Genomic DNA, 22,526 nt, shown 5'->3' on the forward strand with positions numbered 1-22,526 from the left:
GATTTATTATTTGGAAATGGATTAATAGGATGCAAGATAAATAAGTTAAATATATTTTATGAATTTTAATATTTATTAGGAGTGTTACATGCTAACATTATAGCACAAACACTAATTAAGACTTATTAGAACACATATTTTAATATTGGAAATATAAGATAAAAAAATTTCAATTTTAGAAGGATAAAAAATAGAAGTTATACAAATATAATGTGGCATTCCTTTTGTTTTACATGGAATAAAATTATATTTGATTGTTTTATATTTGTTTCTCATATAACAATATATGTATATTAATGTAAAAAAATAGTCAATTTAATTTAGTTTGACAAGGTTTGTAAGAATGTTGTGCTCTGGTTTTGTTGGTACTTCCACTCTCACACAAACACTTTGGTTCATTTTCATCTCATTCAAAGCTTAGTGCAATGGGTTTCAAGTGTCATGAAAAGGTTTCTACTTTTTCACAACCAGAAAAGAAAAAGTCACTAATCTTATTCCTTGCCTTTTGGAAGAGGGGAAAAAAATCAAACTGGTTTACACACTAATTTAACAAGAGAACAACACGGTAACAAACAAATCAAAACAAAGATGATCACACTCCCTAACTGAACTAAAAATGTTAACTTTACTATTATCAAGAACAAGAACTGGAGGTGATTTTGGTGTCATAGGAGAGATGCATGGCTATTCTTTGTTGAAAACATCAACAATCGTGTGCATATGACTCTGAAGCTTTTCTGCTACTCGACTCATGCTGGGCCTGGCATTTTTCTCTTCCTCCACACATTCCAAAGCCACTGTTGCCAATATCTCCACTTCATTCATGTCATAGTTTGATCCCAAAGCAGGGTCAACGATTTGATCCACCCAAGATGATCCATTTTCTGATCCTTTCATCCTTTTCTCCCTCACCCATGTCACCAACCTCTCATGATGAGGTGACTCTGCTTCTAACTCTGTGATTTGGACACCTGTTGTTGGGCTCCTTCCAGTGATCATCTCCAATACAACAATGCCATAGCTGTAGACATCCACCTTGGAAGTGATTGGCAAGTTGAAAACCCATTCAGGTGCCATGTAACCTCTTGTTCCTCTTATCCTTGAAAAGCTTGAATTGTTGAGGTTGTTCCTGTTAAGTAGCTTAGACAAGCCAAAATCTCCTACTTTTGGTTTATAATCAGAGTCAAGAAGTATATTTTGGGGCTTGATGTCACAATGCAAAATCCACTCCAAGCATTCTTCATGCAAGTAGGCCAGACCCCTTGCTGTTCCCAGAGCAATGTTATACCTTTTGCTCCAGCCAAGTACATTTGAACCTGATGAAAGGTTCTGAGCCAAAGAACCATTCTCCATGTACTCATAAACCAACAACCTATGCTTTCCCTCTGCACAATACCCCAACATGCATATCAAGTTCATGTGGTTAAGCCTTCCAATGATGCTTACCTCAGCCAGAAACTCGCTTTCTCCCTGGTTTGCTACTTCATGCAGACGCTTTATTGCCACGACTTGATTATCTTCCAAGACACCCTTATACACAGTACCTCCAGCACCCCTTCCTATCTCTTCACTGAAACCTTTGGTGGCTTGTTTCAGCTCAGAGTAACTGAATCTTCTGAACCCCGCAGCTGCTGCAAGAACATACCCTTGTCCCTCAGCACCTGATGGTAACGTCTTATTATTCCTAAACAAGAAACACCACACCAGAAAGATGCACACCAGTTCAACTCCTCCCAAGGCGCTTGCAAACCACAGCATGAACTTCACCGATCCATTTTCTCCCCCTTGGACATACAATCTGTTAAGCATCTCTGCCTCCTCATCATCTCCCCCACAAACCAAGCCATTATTTTGGATGTTGTTCTCGAACTCATCACGAGACGATGAAGGAAGCTTCAGGAAGAATGATCCCGTGAAACCCGGTTGACTATTCCCATTACGCAAATGCGTCTTTGGGTAGCACTGAAAAAAAGCATTTTCCACGGAAAAGCTGTGTTGAAACCCTCTGCATTCGCACTTCTCCGCGCAGAGATTTTCACACTGTTGATAGGTGTAATTTCCAAAGTAGCCATAGTCGTATCCGTAGAAATCAACGTCCGGTATGCGCAAGAAGCGAGACTCGTTCTCGGTTCTGTTGTTGCCGCTGCAAAAATGCTCGAAAGTTGGTTCGCAACCTTGAGACCAGTCTTTGCTATCAACCCAAGAATGACCTATTCACACAATTCTTTACATTAAAGACTCATGAAAAAAGAACATAATATGACATTTTCGAAAACTGAAATCTTGTTTTGGAAAAGTTTAACATGTTTCCTTCTCATACCTGGGAGGCACGAACACTTTCTACCACTGGGAGGGTCGTATCTGCAATAACTGTTGGCCCCACAAATCCCATGAGCGTAGCACGGATGTGAGCGAAATTCCCCTGCCATTGTCCACTTCTCTTCCCCATCCTTCTTGCTGTACACCCTCGCACTACCGTCGTGATCGAGGGTCAACCTCCGTTGCAGCACCGTGCCGTAATCAATGCTTCTGAAAGTGAAGTTATCAGAAGAAACCAGGTGTCCCAAATCATCAAGCACAGCGACCCTGCTATCGTTGTAAGTGGATCTGCCATTTCCGGCGCCACCGTTCCCGAAGTTGTTGTTCTGAAGCCAAGGGTCCGGCCAATAAACGCTGGAAACTTGAGGACCCTGGTACATGATGCGAAGAACATTCTCGGAGTCGAAGAAGAGCCTGTAGAAACCGGAGGAGTAGTTGCTCCCGCTTCTCGAGGAAACCAAGCTGCCACTCTTCGTCAGAGGTTGACCAGGAAGAAGCGTGTCCGTTGGGAAATCGAAGCTCTGCCATATCACAACCTCGGAGGAACTGTTCCGGCTTTCGAGGAGTACGAGGTTCCCGTTGTCGTACAAACGCAACTGGACTTGGTTGGATTCGGCGGCGGTGTTGGTGGACCACACTTGGAACTGGCCAGCGTCGGTGAGTTCGAGGTTACCGGTCGTGGGAAGGGATAGCGTGGAGCGTTTTCCGTTTACCGGACGGTCCCGGTTGGCCATCCAAACGACGGTGTCCGGGGAGCGCGTGTACCATATTGCGAAGCAGAAAGCGTTTTGTCCGACGGCGTAAAAGCCTGCTGTGAATGTTTTTTGAGGTGATGACACTATGACATCTTCTTTGAAGTTCTCGACGGAAAGAGATAAAGAAGACGAAGCATGGAAATTATGGAAGAATATGAGAGAAAGGAGAAGAGCGAAAGACAGTGTTGAAGGTGCCATTTTGCATGATACTGTGTGCTAATGATGAAGTTGGTGTCATTATTTAAAACGAAAGAGTCAAAGAAGCCAACGTTTTCATCTCCTCCTGTTTTTCTGAGTACTTACATCATCTGTTACTCATGAAAATGAAAAGTCAAAGATGTTAATGATAAACAAAGTTGGTTGATTTTTGGAAGGCAAGAAACCAATGAAAAGGACTAATTAAGTGGGTATCATGAATAAAATTATAAGAGCAGTGGTTTTTTTGAAGACTGATTGAATATGTTTTGGAAGATAATGTTAAAAGATTTGGAGAAGAAAGTGTTGATTAAAATATGAGTTTGATGGTTTACTTATAGAAAAGAGAAATGAGAAGTAAACGCAGTGATCCCACCATGTGATATGAACATTAGGGTCGTGCATGAAAGTAAGCATGAAAGTTCAAAAACATATGGACCTATGCTTCGGTCAAAATATATAATTTCAACAAGGAAAATTTTACATCAACTATTCTTCACTTTCCTACCCTTTTCTCATAATTAATAAGGATTTGGATATTTTGAAAACTATATTTTAACAACTTTTGACAACGCCACACGCGTGAGCGCTTCATGGTTCGTTTTGAATAAAATTAAAATCTGAAAATGTGACGTGGAAAGATAAGAGGGTTAAAAGATTTTTCATTTCAAAAATTATCCCTCACCGTATTTGATCCCTCCATTTTTTTCATATTCTCCCATTCTCGTTCTCTCTGGATCTCTTTCCTCATTTTTGTTCTTCCTCTATTTTTGTCCTATCTCGAACCTTTGGTGAAACTCATGATTTGCGAGGGACGAACCCAAAGCTTCAACCTTTAGTGAAGGTTCTCATTTACGTGGGACGAACTCAAAGTTTGCTCTCCTCATTTTGGTCCTCCATTTCGTTCGCTCTCATATTTCTCATTGTGCGCAATGGTATTCTCCGGTGATCATGGTGGTTCGAGCAAGGTAAATGGGTTTATCCATTTTCTTCATTGCGTTTTGAATTTGGCATTGAGTTTTCGTTGTTGTGTTTAATTTTTTTTTGTTTTCGTTTTTGGGATTTGGTCTTTTCTTATTTTGATCTCTTTGATGCAGTTGTGCGTTCGTCATTCTTTTTCAACAAAGTATGTTTATGCTTTAAAGAGAAGATTAAAAGGAGAAATGTACAAAGTACGCCTCGTGCAGAATCCGACATAAACACTGCCTTTGTAAGCCTGGGAGGCATGTACAACAACCAACCCAGTGTGTAGAAGTTTGTGAGGGTCGGATCGTGAAAGCATTACAAGAGTAAGGGCTTAGAACCCCATACACGGAAAATAGAGCGAAACACAAGTGATTTTTGTATTGACTTGTTATATAAATGAATACAAAATTGTACATAGATTAACAAATAAGTTTATTGTACCCAATTTTTTTTAATGAAATAAAAGATGAAACTTTACTTCAGTTGGTTATTGTTAATGTTAATTGAAGTTTTAATGTCTATGTTATTGTCATTGTCAAATGTGTTGTTGTTTGGAATGTGAATAAACAAAGTGGCCAATGCCATTGAGTACCATTCATGAATAATGATATCAGCAATTTTCATTGCATCTATGGCATGCGTAGCCTATTTTGTCTCTTGTAATCGATTACAATGACCCAATAGACGATTACACGAACAAAATTCTGGTTTTGTACAAAAACCTGTGCTGTAGGAGCCAGTTGTGGGCACACAGGTAGCCAAAGATATTTTACGTTATTTTTTTATATTTCTTTAGTGAATGAGAGTTGTTTTTAGTGTTTAAGTGTGAGTAGAGGGAGGAAACTGAGGTTTGGACAGTCCATGGTGAAGGAAAGACCCAATGTTGGTGTCAAGACCAAGTTGGTTCAAGTGCTGAAACAAATGCAGGCCATTTTATGTCTTGTAATCGATTACAAGGGCCTTATAAACGATTACACGAACAAAAATCTAGTTTTTTACAAAAACTTGTGTTGTAGGAGCCAGTTGTGCGCACATAAGTAGCCAAAGGCAATTTGAGTAACATGCTGTCAACTTTGACCTTTGCTGACTATTTTAATGATAATTTTTTCCACCGACCTCCAAATGATGCGATTCTTTTTTTATTAGAAACTAGACTCAAAAATCTTTCCAATGACTATTAATTTGTAATTTTTGAACATCTGAGTTGGTACAGTTTATTCCTTAAAGTTAACGCTATATATATTCCTGCCAACTGTGACCTTTGATGGTTGTTTTGCTCTTAACTTTCAAATGATTACCAACCCATCATTTTTAGACCACTGTACTGGATGCAGTTAATTTCCCAAAAACAACGTTTTTCTAAGCTTCCTAAATGAGTTTACTTTGAATTTATTGTTTCATGTTTCTTATTTTAGATGGGAAAATAAAAAATTAGTAATCGTTGGAAAGATTTTTGAGTCTATTTTCTAAAAAAAAAGGAATCAACTCATTTGAAGTTCGGTGGAGAAAGTTAAAAGCAAAACAACCAGCAAAGGTTAGAAGTGGTAGGAATATATAAAACATTTACTTTAAGGAATTAACTGTACCTACTCAGATGTCCAAAAATGACAAAGTAGTAGTCATTGGAAAGATATTTGAGTCTATTTTCTAATAAAAAAAGAATCACATCATTTAGAGGTATGTGGGAAAAGTTATGATTAAAATAGTCAACAAAGGTTTTTGAACCAAGGTAGCTGAAGTCTATGACCATTTTTTCCTAAGTTATGCCTTGGTAATCAAGTGTAGGCCATTTTGGCCATTGTAATCGATTACAAGGATCCTGTAAACGATTACACGAACAAAATTCTGGTTTTGTATAAAAACCTGTGCTGTAGGAGCCAGATGTGGGCACACAGGTAGCCAAAGACATTTTACGTTATTTTTTCATATTTCTTCAGTGGATGAGATTTGTTTTTAGTGTTTAAGTGTGAATAGAGGGAGGAAACTGAGGTTTGGGCAGTCCATGGTGAAGGAAAGACCCAATGTTAGTGGCAAGACCAAGTTGGTTCAAGTGTTGAAACAAGTGCAAACCATTTTGTGCCTTCTAATCGATTACAAGGGCCTTGTAAATGATTGCACGAACAAAAATCTAGTTTTGTACAAAAAGTTGTGCTGCAGGAGCCAGCTTTGCGCACATAAGTAGCCAAAGGCAATTTGAGTGAGATAACATGTTGTCAACTTTGACCTTTGCTGGCTATTTTAATGATAACTTTTTCCACCGACCTCCAAATGATGCGATTCTTTTTTATTAGAAACTACACTAAAAAATCTTTACAATGTCTACTAATTTGTAATTTTTGGACATCTGAGTTGGTATAGTTTATTCCTTAAAGTTAACGCTTTATATATTCCTGCCAACTGTGACCTTTGCTAGTTGTTTTGCTCTTAAATTTCCCCATCGAACTCCAAATGAGTTGATTCTTTCTTTGTTGGAATCTAGACTAAAAGAGATTTAAAATGATTACCAACCCATATTTTTTAGACCACTTTACTAGATGTAGTTATTTTCCCAAAAACAACTTTTTTCTAAGCTTCCTAAATGAGTTTACTTTCAAGTTATTGTTTCTTGTTTCTTATTTTAGATGGGAAAGTTACAAATTAGTAATCGTTGAAAAGATTTTTGAGTCTATTTTCTAATAAAAAAGGAATAAACTCATTTGGGGTTTGGTGGAGAAAGTTAAAAGCAAAACAACCATCAAAGGTTATAGGTGGTAGGAATATATAAAACATTTACTTTAAGGAATTAACTGTACCTATTCAGATGTCCAAAAATGACAAAGTAGTAGTCATTGGAAATATATTTGAGTCTATTTTCTAATAAAAAAAGAATCACATCATTTGGAGGTCTGTGGGAAAAGTTATGATTAAAATAGTCAACAAAGGTTTTTGAACCAAGGTAGCTGAAGTTTATGACCATTTTTTCCCAAGTTATGCCTTGGTAATCGATTACAGGGTCTCTGTAATCGATTATTAGGGGCTAACTGCTCATTTGTACAAAAAGTTATACGTGACTTGTTTGTTGTAAGAACTTGACTCCCCAAGGTCATTTTTTATGTCTTTTTGGATGATTTTGGGTGTGTTTTTACGAGATTTATTCCAATTTTTTAGATGGATGATTGATTTTATTTATTGATACTGCGAAAAACTCCTTTTCTCACTAAACAAAGCCCAAACCTTGGAGAAAGAAGATATATTTTCTCATTGGTGGAGAGTGCGAGAGAGGTATAGAGACAGAATGCTACAATGCTGGCGGAGCAATGTTGGGAGAGGTCACGGTGGTTGGTGAGAACGACGGGAAACCAAGAGACAACATGAGAGAAAGACTTGAGATAGAGAGAGATTTCAAGTTGCTGCGAGGAAGAAGATGAACCCCTTTTCTCGTTCCCAAAACACCCTCTGCATAAGATTTCATTTATGAAAATATTATTTGAAATGGACCAATCAAATGCCGACACTTGGCGTTGTAAAAAAGTTGGCAAAAATGAGTTGTTAAAGAAATGTTTTCCAATTAATAAATCACTTCTTCACTTTCCTACCCTATCTCCATAATTAATAAAAGGTTTAATACATCATTTGGTCCCTACTTTTACGGGTTTGGTTCAAAGTGATCCTACTTTTTTAAAAAGTTCAGTAAGACCCCATATTTCGTTAAAAAATGTTCAATCCGGTCCTTTCTGCTCATGCCGTTAAAAACATAACGGTCTAAATGCCACCATGGCCAAACCTGAGTGAGTTGTGCTTTGATGAATACATGGCACGTTTGAAGAGGTTGCACTGTGTAAATATTTTTAAAAAATTATAAAATTACGTAAGTTAGGTGCAAATCCCAACAACGTCGTCGCCACCACTGTCGGATCGAGACCGGTGGGAAACCGCACCGACGTATCCCGGTGGGTACTGGAGGGAGTCCGGCGAGACCCGGGGGGAGCCACTAGGTGGGTATCCTCAATGACAGCGGTAGCCTCCGACGGCTTGTGTGTGAAATAAGAAGCAACCCTAAGCTACATTCTAGAACACCTCGAGAGAGTGCGCAAGAGAGAAACCACCACTTTTTGTCCTCCACCTTGAGCGTAGTGAGTAATAGGGAGAAGACATGAGTACCAAGGAGTTGTGCAGGGGCCCTTGTTGCAGTCACAGGATTTTCTAGGAACCAAGGGGCCTTTAAAGAATTCATTGGAAAACCCAGGTGAGGGGAGTTAACTTTTTGATGTATTGATTGAGCATGATGCGTTTCCTTTGAAACTTGTTAATCTTGAGAAACAATGTGGATAGATAGTATACCCAATTGGAAGGTTGTGGGTTGTTAAGGAAAAAAATGGTTTGGGATGTTATTCCCAAAATATGAATGCACGGGTTGAAGAATTACAGTGCATGTGGTTTTGTAGTAAGGGATAAGTGCATATCGTGAATCTTTGGAGGGTAGCCGTGGATTGGCTAGGTTAAGAATGTAAATAAGAGTAGGAAGTGTTAACGCATTGTATGAGTGAAATATGACAATAGAGTGCATTGGTGATGGGTTGTGTTCTTAATAGAGATACCAACATGGGTTTATGGGTATAATAAATTATTATTTTGTAATTGCATGGAATGTTTGATGGGTATTAAATGTATGAAAGTAGTATAAATGTTGAGTAATGTACTGTCATCACACAATGATATGAGTGCATGTTTTCTTTTTGCAAGTGAAGAGTTTCAATGCATGTGGGGGCCATGGTAAGATGAAGAGAAATATTATATTTTCTTCCTGTATAGTGTAGACGTTGGAATCCAGAGAGCTAGAAAGGGATCTTGATATTGACATTTAATGATTTTTGTGACACCTACCTTGGGAGGGAAATCATAATATTGTTAATACCAAATGCATGAAATTGTTGTTGTGCATGTGCTGCTATGTCCCTTGTTGATAGGTAAAGTACGCAAATGATATTCTGGGGTTGCATGAGTGGATTATAAGAATGGTGAAGGGTTACATGCTAAGGTTTTCGTTATGCAGATTTTAAATTTTGGATCTATAAAATAGGTCTAGGGAAACTAAAGGAGTTTTCTTTGAAGATATAAAGATTGATGAAAGAGGTGCAGAGGTTATCTAATGGTCACATTTTTGTTGTTAATAAGCAAGGATTCTTTGTTTTAGTTATAATGATGTCGTCCTAACAGTGAAATATCTAGTTTTATGGGTTTCGAAAATTATATCATTTTTGAGTTATTATTGAGTGAAATAATATATGGGGTGATATAGGGTGGAATTTGGAGGTGGGTGTATAAAATTGGTGCATTGTTGGGTAGTGTACAGAGAAGCCGAGAGACTTGAATACTTGATCATGGAGGGGACATAGTTGTTTTAGAAATATTGGGTTATGTACTTGGTGTATGGTTAGTAGGATAATCTGCAAGAAGTCATGAATGTATTGATCTTTATGGTTGATGGTTATGATGGATTATATTCGTTTGATGCTGATATATGGATAGGTTGGGTTGTGTGTGAATGGATGTTGTGTAATGTTATTGAGTGAAAGTGGTGTATTCTCTCTCTCTGCATTTAATTCTTCAAACAACCATTTACGTTTTTTTCTCTTCATTTAATTCTTTTAGCCACATATTCAGCAAATTGCACAACTCACTCAGGTTTGAGCGAAAAGGACTAGATTGAATATTTTTTAACGAAATATGGGGTCTTAGTGAACTTTTTTAAAATGTATGATCACTTTGAACCAAACCCCTAAAAGTAGGGACCAAATGATGTATTAAACCTTAATAAAACAATTAGTCTGGCTTATAATTTCCTATCAATCTTGATCTGAAGGATTCAAACAGTCCGTCATGACTATAATGATTATTTCTATGGTAACTTAACAATCATCTTTAATAACAATTATTTTTACATTAATTCGAAACCTAGTCTTGAAAATAGATGATTACATTTAATACACATTATTTACTAAAACTGTCAAATTTTTATTGACTTTAATATACCTTCCACCTTCCATTTTGATTAATTTCTCAAATAAACGGGAGAAAGACATACACTTAAACATTTAAAATATCGTGAACAAATATCTTTCTCATAATAAAAATAATTAGTATCTATATTTATTTAATAAATTTACCATAAGTTATTTTATATTTTAAAATAAAAATGTTATTTTATTAGTGTTGAAAGGGTATTGAATAAAAATTTCGGTGTTTGTGTTCTATTATCCTTTCAAAATGATAAAAAAAAATTTGAGCTTAGTTAAGTTTAAACAATATGATAAATTTGATTTTTTATTATTATTTTAGTTCTTGTTAAAAAAAATCATCTATTGATTACTTAATTTTTTTTATTGTTTACTTGAATTTTGTATTGTTTAATTCTTTTAGTAGATGATATAATTATTATCTTGCTTCATAATTTTTCTTATTTATCTTAAAATGTTAAGAAATATACTTTTATGATTAATATAAAGTCACAAGTGTTTTATTTTTATTGAAAATGTTTGATAACAAAAATCTTCATTAAATATCTTACTTGGACTAAGTATGAAGTTGAATTATATTAAATAAGTGAAATGCAACCATTCTAAAAATTCTTCTAAAACCTATCCTAATACCTTATAAAATAATCTAAAACCTATCCTAATAAATTCTACAAAATTCTATGCCATCGTTATCAATATCTTGTTACATCATCTATAAATATTTCATCTCATGTTTTTTTAAAAACTTTTTACTAACTTTTTTGGAGTTGCATTAGGCATAACCAACCTACTAAGACTCTCACTTTTGATATTTTACAACAAATACTAATCATAGACCAAATGATTAAAATAAAAAAGAATAAGTTGCGAAAATTATAAATTTAAAATCTTTATTTTCATTATGCATATAAAAATGTAGACTAGAGAAACTCACTTCTAATTTAAAATTTTTTTATTTTTTTTTACCAAACAAATATTAATTTATACTTATACAAGAATTATTTAAAAGTAAACCACTTTTGACCATTCTTTTATCACTTTAAAATGTAATCATTTGGAAAAATATTGAAGATGGAAAAGTTGAGGGAATTGCAAAGAAGACTAAATAAGTGATTGAGTAGTTCAATGTCAACCTTTTGAATACATTGATTGCTAAGACAGAAAACACGACTTAACATGCAATCTTCAGTTATCTATTCACATCAGGAACAGAAAAGTATATTTACTTGTTATTCTCTTCTGATATATATATATATATATATATATATATATATATATATATATATATATATATATATATATATATATATATATATTATAAAAAAAGTAAGTAAACTTTCAAAATTAAGAGAATATTTTAATAATTTCATACAGACTAAAAATATTTAAAGTGAATAGACAAGGATTAAAATGAATTATTTTTAGGTAAGTATTTGTAATAACTATAACTGTGTGTAAGTGGATTTTTTAATAGTATTTGATACACAAAGACTAAAATTAAAGCTTTTCAAATTAATAATGATTAAAAAATCATCTTAAATTCCAAAAAGAGCAAATAGATTTATCCCAAACTTAAGACATTGAAAACATATTTAAATTAAAAAAATATATATAATACGTATATTTTTATTCTCCTTTAAAGACACTAAACCAGTTTGAATCTATTGTTTATACAAATTATTCAAGTTTAAGAAATATATTGCTAAAGATGGGGTGAAATTTATATATAACCGCTTTGAATATTTTCTTGAAAACTAAAATTAAATAAATTTAAAAGTCAAATATATATCTTTAAAATTTAAATTATATTACTGAATTTAAATTTAAATTTTATAAAATATTATTGTATTTAAAAAACTTATTTATTTTATTTTTAAAATATAATTATTATTTTATAAAATAGGCCAATTCATTATGCTACGAGTTTGACCAGATAACATGTCATATGGTTCAAACAATCCAGTTTGCTTAAGGTTTGAGTTATTTTTATGTGGTATAGAATTTTTCAAGAAGATATTTCTTATTGCATTCTATATTTCATTCATGTCACATTAGCAATTTCTTTCTCTTATGCTTTTTCTTCTGCATCCATAAATATTTAAATTTCTATTTTGTACTCTAATTTAAACATTTTTAATTATATAATCTGTAATTTAAAAATATATATCAGATTATATAATTTAGAATAATAATTTGAAATTTAAATTATATAATTTAAAAATTAATATTGTTTTTTAGATTACACAATTTAAATATTTTTTTTATAAAAAAATAACTTTCTAGTTGTTTAATCTATAATTATTTATTTACAAGATTTTTTTTAAAAATTAAACAAACTGGAAGTCATTAAATTTTCTAAACAATTTAAAAATAATCTTTTATACAAAAAATAATTTTCAAACATTACAAATCAAAATAGGCCTTCTAAATTTTATTATTCAAAGCAAGTTATTCAAGTAAAATAAGGGACTAATTTTGTTAGGGTGTTACTCCCTCCACCTCCACCACCACCACTTCTCCCTCCACCTCTCAACCTTCTCTAAAACAATTTTAATTATAAAAATAATCTTTTTTAATTACAAAAATAACCTTTATTTTATTTTTAATCATATTTATTTACTTTGAATTCAAACCCTATTTTTCTATCCACTCACTTTTCACTCAGCCCTACCACCAATTCTCCTTCTTTTTCTTTTAGATTCCCACTTCCCCAACTCCACCACATCCGTCTTCTAAAAAATAATACATTAAAACATATAAATTAAATTATTAAAATATCTTTAAAATTAATATAAAAAATAAACTAATAAAAATAATTGGAAAATAAACGTATAATCTTTAAACGGATGTGACCATCCGTCAACGAATGTCAACATCCGTTTAAAGATTATACGATTACATTTTAGGGTTTATTACACACCTCCTTCACGACAAATCTTCCCACACCACTGCACTCCACCCCACCGATCTTGCACGTTGATCAATTGCTTCCACCACCACTTACAATCTCGCACACTAACTAATGAAAGTCCACTATACTCTCAGACCACAATTAGAATAAGAAGAAGAAGTGTGAAAAAAAAGAAGAAGAAGAACATGAAACAAAAAGAGGAGGAAGAAGAGTTCCCACCGCGTGGAGGATTAGAGTAGGTAGAGGTTAAAAAGTATTAGAGTGGTTAGAGGTTAAAAGATATTAACCCTAAAATTTTATTAAGGGTAAAATAGGAATGGAAAAATAAAGAAAGGGGTAAAACAGGAATGGGGTGGTGGAGAGAGCAAAGTGTAGTGGTGGAGAGAGTAACATCCATTTTGTTATTCAAACCATGACGTACAAAACGAAATAGTAGCCCACAGGACAATTATGTTTGATTCTAGGATTTGTAGCCCAATATTGGTTGCAATTAAGAGAAAAAAGGGGTTGTTCATTCCTGAATTTTTTCCTGATCCCATAAAATTTATAAATCCCGAATTATCTCTCATTAAAATTATAATATTGTCAAAATATAATTTGAAAATATCTTAAACCCTACAAACTTACCATAAATTCTAAAATACTATTTTATACGATGACGAGTTCCTAATTCCTACTAAAGATGGAAGAAAATGTTTAGTGAAATTAAGCTTGTTTAGAAAAGAAGTTTCTTTACCTTCCTTTTCTTACTTGGTTTTGTTTTGTTTTAAACAAAATCTAGGATTCATGTTTATATTTTGTATTTTGTATGTTTGTTAGTGACATTTCCTCTCTTGACATTGTCATCTATTTAGAAGAATGAAAGATTAAGAAGGAGTCTAGTATAAGGAAGTGTTCTCACATGTAACTTAACTAAGAAGACTTCTTGAAAGTAAAAAGTGAAAACATCTTGGAGTAGAGGCCATCATGGTCCACGCACAACGACAATTTTACATAGGATGTTACATCTACGACACAGTTGACTTCATATTTGAAATGTCGCTGTTGTTTTCCAGAACTATTTCATTCTTGTAAGAAGGCCCTTAAATGGACGAGAGTTACTCCCCCTACCACTACACACTCTTTATATCTCCCTAATTTTGTTTAATTTCAAAAATACCATTTCTACTTTTACTTTTTACCTTTTTAACTTTTTTTTAAAACCCTAATTTTTTATTGTCTTATTCACCCACTGCACACCACACTCACCATCACACTTTTACTTTCTTTCTTCTTCTTTTATTCTCTTCTTCCTCTTTCCTCAATTTCCTGTCTTTCTCTTTTCCTAATTTCCCATTTCCTTAAAGGTTATACGTGAACATGTGTTGTCTGCTATAGATGCTGTGTATGTGTTGGGTGCTGCTATGCCCCACAATCTCATTTCTCAGTTTTCCTCTTCCCCTTTCTCTCCTCCTTTTCCCGTTTTCTCTCTTCTCTTTCCATTTTTGTTTTCTCTCTTCCCCCATTGCTTCCATTTTTGTTGTTTCCAAAGTCGCCTTGTAAGTCGTTCCAAATGTTCCTTTCCCTAACACTTCCGCATAAGCCATCAACAACTCATCCAAACTAAGCACCCTATTCACATTCCCAAAAAACACCAAACTCTTATCTCCACCACCACTACTTTGAACATCACTCTTCTCCATCGAACCTGCAACCGCCGAACTAGAATTCCCACTCTCAGCACTCTTATCATGAGACACTTCACCTCCCACGTCACGCTTCCCTATTGACATACTTTCATCGTTTTTCCCACTCCTTTTTCTACACAAAAAGAACAAAAGCAGCAGAATCAACAACAAACCAACCACGGAATCTATCACAATACCCGCAATGGCACCACCAGACAGTTTACTCTTTCCCTCCTCGGTTCCGGGGCAACTTTGCAAGGGCTTCCCGCAGAGTGAGTTCCCAATAAAAGCGGTTTGGTCCAGACTCGAAAACCGGTTCGGAATGGGACCGATAAGGGAATTATACGAGACATTGAACTGATCTAGAGGCAGAACACTAAGGTTAGGGATTGAACCAGTAAAATTGTTGTGTTCGAGATAAAGAGTGGACAAACAAGTGAGACCATTGAAATTGGGTGAAATCTGACTGATGAAATTATTGTTACCTAAAGTAAAACTAGTTATTGTGTGTCAATAAAAAAGAAGTAAAACGCTAAAGGCGGTATCAGTACATCACTTAAACAGATCTTGAAATTCTTTCACGAAATTCGTTCACCGATAATGACATCCATTTACTCTTTAATGGATATCGATATTCGTCGACGAATTCCAAGATCCGTTTATGTGTTCTACGGATATCTCATATCCGTTTAAGAATATTAAATTCTGTATTCACTGGGAACCTTCTGTTTAGCTCTATCATTGGACCATCTTTGACCACCACAATAACACAGATAGAGGAGAGAAGAAGTAAGAGAAATCTGATTTCCGTGGAAGTGCTTGGGTGTAGAGGTGTATTGATATAGTGGGTGGATGTTGGTGAAGATAAATACACCACAAATTAAATATTTTACAAGAACAAAAGAGAGAAGATGTAAGGAGCAATGTGTACTGGTGGAGAAAATAACACTCTAAATGGACAGGCAAACATGATCACAACCCAAGGTCGAGATGACCCATTTCAAAACACTGGGTTTTCAATCCATAACTCTTAGATCAGGGCTGCCCCATATCTCAGGCCCGTTATTGGCAAGTTCAAGACCTTCTTGGGCCGCCCATTGCAACGGTACTCTAGAGTTGTGGTGATGAAATCATTCTTGGATAGCACGGTGAACCCAATGGGTTGGTCTCCGTGGGATGACTCTAATTATGCTTTGAATACTTTGTATTAGGGAGAGTACAAGAACTTTGGGCCCGGTTCATCCACCAGAAACAGGGTACGATGGCCCGATATTCATAGCATAACTAGTTCAACCGAGGCATCACGGTTCATAGTTGCTAACCTTCTTGCTGGCCGCACGTGGTTGCCTGCCACTGGTGTGCCATCCAGTTCTGGTCTTTGATCTTCTTCATCATACTCCATTCGTTGGAATTAAGTTATGTTGTAGTTTGTCTACAAACAACACAATATTCTTTTGTACATTCCAAGACAAAAAACAATAAAAATTACAAATAAATAAATAATACTTTGTTCGTTAATGAGGGGCTCGAGACGTGCATAAATAACATAAATACTATTACTCTCTCTAAAAAAAAATACAATTTCTTGAGATGAAAATAGAGATCTAAAGTTCAACTTGTCAAAAGGAAAAATAAAAAAGATAATAACTTACTTTGTAGCAAATGAAAAAACTGATAGATATGTTTAACGAGTAAAGTAGTTTGTACGATGCAATCACTTCATCAAACTAATTTCTTGTTGATTAAAACATGCCAACCAAAAGATCATTAGAAAGGGACACAGTTTCTAAAGTTTGCGCTGAAACCACGTTCTCACATGCATTTTTATATTACCTTTCATTTTGATTTTGTTTATTTCAAGTTAAGAATCCACAAAAATAAACATAAGAAGATTCCAAATATGCTGACTTTGGAAACTGTGGTTCACCAAATAAATGTAAATTATAAGATCCGAAGTTTTGATTTTAACATATGCATAAGCCTATATTGTGAATGATGATTTGAGTAATAAAGTATGTAAATGTTTAACTAAATAATATTGGCATCTTCAAAGTTAATCACGTACTTTACATAATTAAGAATTCTATGGTCTACGTGATTTTTACCAGACTTTCATCAGATTTCGGAGAAGATAATTGATATCATATAACTCTTCCGTTGTTTTTATTTTTATTTTTGTCGTTCTTTCCTTCTTTACGGGTATTTAATTTAATTTATTTTTTTAAAATCAAGGAGTGACTAAAAAGTGAAAATTAAAGAAATTATTAATTTAAATTAAAGTATTTCGTATTCGTAATTCGCATAATATCGATTTTAATACACCCCATTTTACTATTTTGTACAATGTCATACATACTTTACAAAAATCATATAAATATTATGCAATTTTATTTTACACGAGCAACAATTAACGAACATAACTCATTCTAATTAAGTTCACCTAGTAAATAATATACTTCGTAAATGCATTAATCAAAACCATAAATATTTATATATCAAATTATCTTTTATCTTTTTAATCTAGTTTCCACTCGAGTTTTTTTATTTTATTTAATTTCTCTAGTATTTGACATGATAAAACATTTGTTAAACGTTTTGGTAATTAAAAAGGCTTATAACATCATAGTGGATGGAATGGGCTTTAAGGCTGCTTGTCAAACTCTTTGGGGACCATTATTGTATGCCTGCTTTTTGCATGGAGACGCAACTATAGGGGAGATTGTTGCAAACAAGCTCTTTGATTTGGAGTCAGACAACAAGCATAAATTAGTACTTCTTATGGGGATTTATGAAAATGTAGGCATATTAGAGAACATGGAGAGAGTTAAAATGATTATGGTTTACAAAAATATGGATTATTAGGCTGTTGCACATCCTAATTGTATGTTTTTCTTTAGTCATTGAAAACGTTTGATGCTTGATTCATTCAATTTCCATTTTGTCCCACAAAATGTGATTACAATAGTCATTTTTTGATGTATACAACACCAATGCATAATATGCTTGATCAAATTTAAACCTGACTTTGTCTTGCTCCCCATCTTCATATACTAGAAAACATATTACTTTTCACCTTTGCCACTTCAGACCACACGTAATTACTGGGTTGAGTACCTTGGCAGCTAGAACAAGAGATTAAAAAAAAAAGTTCTTCCATTTGTAAAAGTTGATTTTATCATGCCTTTGTTGATTGTATTGTCCGAACTTAATGATGTAGTAAGGAATTGAGTAACACATGCTCAAATGTAACATTGTACAAAAATCTGTTTATCAACCAACACTTCATCCAATAAATTAATCCTTACAACAACTTCCACAAGCTGTAACCAAGAAGTAGTAAAACAATGACAGTTGTTGACTATGACATTAAGATACGTGCATAAATATACCGGTAAGTCATTTCTAGTCATTTGATATTGTCAAGTAAAAAATAAAAAAATGAAAACTGAAATGGTACCTGTGGCCTCAGTTTTAGATATTCCATGATACCCTCAACTCTTTCGTATGCAAAATAAATAATCATGTTAGCATTTAAGACATTTATTTATTTTTTCTATGTACAAATATAACCTTATCATTCACAAATAATCTCTTTATTTTCTTATGCTTTGATTTGAAACCAGATGCCTGTTGCCCCTTTTTTAATAGTGAGGTTTAAGAAAGCATACAAATAATGCAACACATAGTGGTTGAAGTATTGTGGGGACTTTGCAAACAAACACTTTATCAACATTGTGTATTCACTTTTGTGATCCAAGAAATTAAAATTATAAGTATACTAGTAAGCTTCCCTCCAAATGTCATGAGTTTGTGCTCCCAGAATAAGAATAGGAACAAAATCGCAACAAAAACAAAACTTGGAAAGAGTCACGCTTGGAAGGCTAAGAAAGAAGAAACATTTTTCGTTACCTAAAACCAAAATCAACCCCACTCCTTATCCGTAGTCGTACTCTTCCCCAACCCAGTTGGAAGAACTTAAACAAGTCATCACAAACCTTGAAGACTTTGTTGAGAAGAGAATCAGAATTAATCCTGAAATATATTCCTTTTTGTTAGAAATATGTTATTGTTTACAAGTCATTCGTCCTGATATTAGATTCTATAGCATCATTCCAATGTCCCTATTGTGTAGAATTTTGGCATCTCTTCCAAACTTCTTATGTCGATGCATCCTGTGGGTGTGTGGACGATGCCCATGAATTGTTTGATCAAATGTCTAATAGGGACACATATGTATTTTCCTAGAATTTACTTATCTAATGGTATGCCCAAATAGGCCTCTATAATAACGTCATTGCACTTTACTTCCAATTAGTAGAAGAGAGTGTTGAACCTGAATTTTTCTCCTTCCCGAGAGTTCTCAAAATTTGTGCTGGAAATGGGCTTGTTCTATTGGCGAAAGAATTGCATTGCCATTTGATTTGTGATGGATTTTCCACTAATGGGTTCGTGCTTAATGCACTTGTTGACGTAATGGATAAAATGGTTTCTGAGGCTATAGGTTCAACTCTTTGGGAGAGCTTTATTCTATGCTTGCTTTATGCATGAATATGCAATTAGAGGGGATTGCGAACCAACTCTTTGAGTTGGAGTTAGAAAATGAGCATAACTTTGTACTTAAAGGGATTTATGGAAATTCAGGAAAATTATAAGACATGGAGGGAGTTAGAATGATTGTTGACAGAGATTAGATTATTAGCCAATTGTATATCTTAGTTGTATGATTTTTTTAGTCACCAGAAGTGTTTCATGCTTGATCACTTCGGTTTTTATTTTATACAACATGAGCACGTAATGTGCTTGATCAAATTTTAACTTGTCGTTGTCTTTGTCCCCAACGTAATATGTCAAAAAACTCATTACTTTTAACTTGTGCAACATCACACCACATGTAATTACTAGGTTGAGTACCTTGGTGGCTAGAAAAAGCGATTAAATAAATGTGTTCTTCCTTTTGTAGAAGTTGATTCTGTAATACCTTTCTCGATTATATTGTTTGAACTTAATGATTTCCAACACCACAAAAAGGAAATTCTTTGGCATTTTATCTTTTGAAGCAAGGAATTGAGTAAAAGACATGCTTAAATGTAAACAATGTACCAAAGTAGAAGAGAAGGAACTAAATCATGCAGGGGAGATTAATCTATTTCAATGACATTCTTTAACATATTAGGTTATTTGATAAGATATATATAATTCTCGTCTGACAGTGCATGTCATTAGTCTTTATCTTCTAATTCATAAGTATTATGAACTATAAGCATGATAACAAGATGTGTTAAAGAATGTAATTAAAATCGACACAGAGATTAATATCCTCCAGAGGTGAAGTTCCTTCGTTTCTATAATTACATACATCGAAACTGATATAATGACCCATTTTTCTCTTACATGTAGGTGAGTCAAAGTTGGATAAGAATAAAAGTAACTATTTGTATATTTTTCTTATATATATTGTGATTATGATGTCTCCCTACAAAATTTGTGATCTAGGAAATTAGAATGATAAGCATACTAGTAAGGTTTCCTCCAAATGCCATGAGCTTGCGCACCCAGAAGAAAAATAAAAACAAAAATAGCAACGAAAAGAGAACTTAGAAAGAGAGATGCTTGGAAGGCCAAGAAAGAAGAAACATTCTTTGTTACCCAAAACCCAAATCAACCCCACTCCTTATCCATCGTCGTCATCCTCCCCAAACCCAATTAGAAGCACTTGAACAAGTCATCACAAACCTTGAAGACCCTGTTGAGAAGGGCATCAGAATCGACCCTGAAATATATGTCTCTTTATTAGAAATCTGTTATCGCTTGCAAGTCATTATTCCCGGTATTCGACTCCACCGCCTTATCCCAACATCCTTGTTGCGTAGAAATTTTGGCATCTCTTCCAAGCTTCTTAAATTGTATGTGACATGTGGGTGTGTGGACGATCCCATTAGCTATTTGATCAAATGTTTAATAAAGACACGTCTGCATTTCCTTAGAATTCGATCATCTCAGGGTAAGCCCAAATCGGTCTCTACGACGACGTCATTGCACTCTACTTCTAAATGGTTGAAGAGGATTTTGAACCTGACTTTTTCACCTTCCCGAGAGTTCTCAAACTTTACGCTGGAATTGGGTCTGTTCGACTAGGGGAAGAAGTGCATTGCCATTTGGTTCGTGCTGGATTTGTCACTGATGGGTTTGTGCTTAATGCATTTGCTGACATGTATTCGAAGTGCGGTGACATCGTAAAAGTGTGAAAGATCTTTGAAAAGATGCCTCATAGAGACCCCATTTCGTGCAATTCCATGCTCACTACTTATGTTCATCATGGCCTTGAGATTGGGGCAGTGAAAAGTTTTTGCCGAATGATTTTGGAAGGGTGTGAACTTGATTCTGTTAGTATATCCACCATTCTTACATGTGTGTCTTCGCTATGTCTAGGCGTCCAAATTCATGGATGGGTGATTCGGCGAGGACTTGAATGGAACTTGTCCATAGCTAATTCCTTGATGGTGATGTACTCTAGTCATGGTAGGTTAGAAAAGGCATGTTGGATTATCAATCTAATGCGAGAGAGGGATGTTGTTTCGTGGAATTCTATAATATCTCCACGTTGCAAACGCAAAGAAGCCCTTGCCTTTTTGGAGCAAACAGAGGAAGTTGGTGTTGAGCCTGATAAAATAACATTTGTTTCAATATTATTAGCCCGTGCCCACTTTGTCTTGCTGAAGGAGTGAAAAAGAGTTTTTTCACTAATATGCAAAAAATATAAAATAAAACCAATTATGGAACATTATGGTTGTATGGTTAAACTTTATGGAAGATGAGGACTAATTAAAAGGCTTATGGCATCATAGTGGATGGAATGGGCTTTGAGACTGCAGGTCCAACTCTTTGGGGAGCTTTATTGTATTCCTGCTTTTTGCATAGAGACACAACTATAGGGCAGATTGCTGCAAACATGCTCTTTGATTTTGAGTCAGACAACGAGCATAACTTTGTACTTCTTATGGGGATTTATGAAAATGAGGGCAAATTTGAGGGCATGGAGAGAGTTAGAATGATGATGGTTGAAAGAAGATTGGATTATAAGGCAATTGTACATTCTAATCGTATCTTTTACTTTTGCTACCGAAAAGGTTTTATGCTTGAGTCCTTCAATTTTCATTTTCTTCTACAAAATGTGATTACAATAGACATTCTTTGATGTATACAACACTAATGCATAATATTTTTGATGAAATTTCAATATGTCTTTCTCTTTCTCCCCAAAATCATACACAAGAAAACACATTACTTTTCACCTATGCAACTTCACACCACACGTAATTACTAGGTTGAGTACTCCGGCGGCTAGAACAAGCGATTAAAAAAATTGAGTTCTTCCATTTGTAGAAGTCGATTTTGTCATGTCTTTCTCAATTGTATTGTTTGGACTTAATGATGTAGTAAGGAATTGAGTAACACATGCTTAAGTGTAAAATTGTACAAAAATCTGTTTATCAACCAACACTTCATCCAATACATTGATCCTTACAACAACTTACAGAAGTTGTAGCCAAGAAGTAGTAAAACAATGACATTTGTTGACTATGACATTAAGATACGTGCATAAATTTATCGGTAAGTCGTTTTGTAGTCATTTCATATTGTCAAGTAAAAAATAAAAATTGAAGTCTGAAAATGGTACTTGTGGCCTCAGTTTTAGATATTCCATGATACCCGTAAC

General features: G+C 34.4%; 1 protein-coding gene and 1 pseudogene across 1 annotated transcript; one reads left to right on the forward strand and one right to left on the reverse strand.

Annotated features, from left to right (window-relative positions):
- Nucleotides 1-473: 473 nt before the first annotated feature.
- On the reverse strand, nt 474-3,408 carry LOC108347207 (putative receptor protein kinase ZmPK1). The gene is made up of 2 exons (XM_017586368.2): nt 2,321-3,408; nt 474-2,210 (listed from the first exon to the last, which is right to left on the reverse strand). The coding sequence occupies exons 1-2, from the start codon at nt 3,270-3,272 to the stop codon at nt 685-687; spliced, it is 2,478 nt and encodes an 825-aa protein (XP_017441857.1). The 5' UTR covers nt 3,273-3,408; the 3' UTR covers nt 474-684.
- A 15,566-nt stretch (nt 3,409-18,974) lies between these two features.
- LOC108346821 (pentatricopeptide repeat-containing protein At4g25270, chloroplastic-like) lies at nt 18,975-21,534 on the forward strand (annotated as a pseudogene).
- The last annotated feature ends 992 nt before the right edge of the window (nt 21,535-22,526 follow it).

This window comes from Vigna angularis, chromosome 9, assembly GCF_016808095.1.
Source record: "Vigna angularis cultivar LongXiaoDou No.4 chromosome 9, ASM1680809v1, whole genome shotgun sequence".
NCBI lineage: Eukaryota > Viridiplantae > Streptophyta > Magnoliopsida > Fabales > Fabaceae > Vigna > Vigna angularis.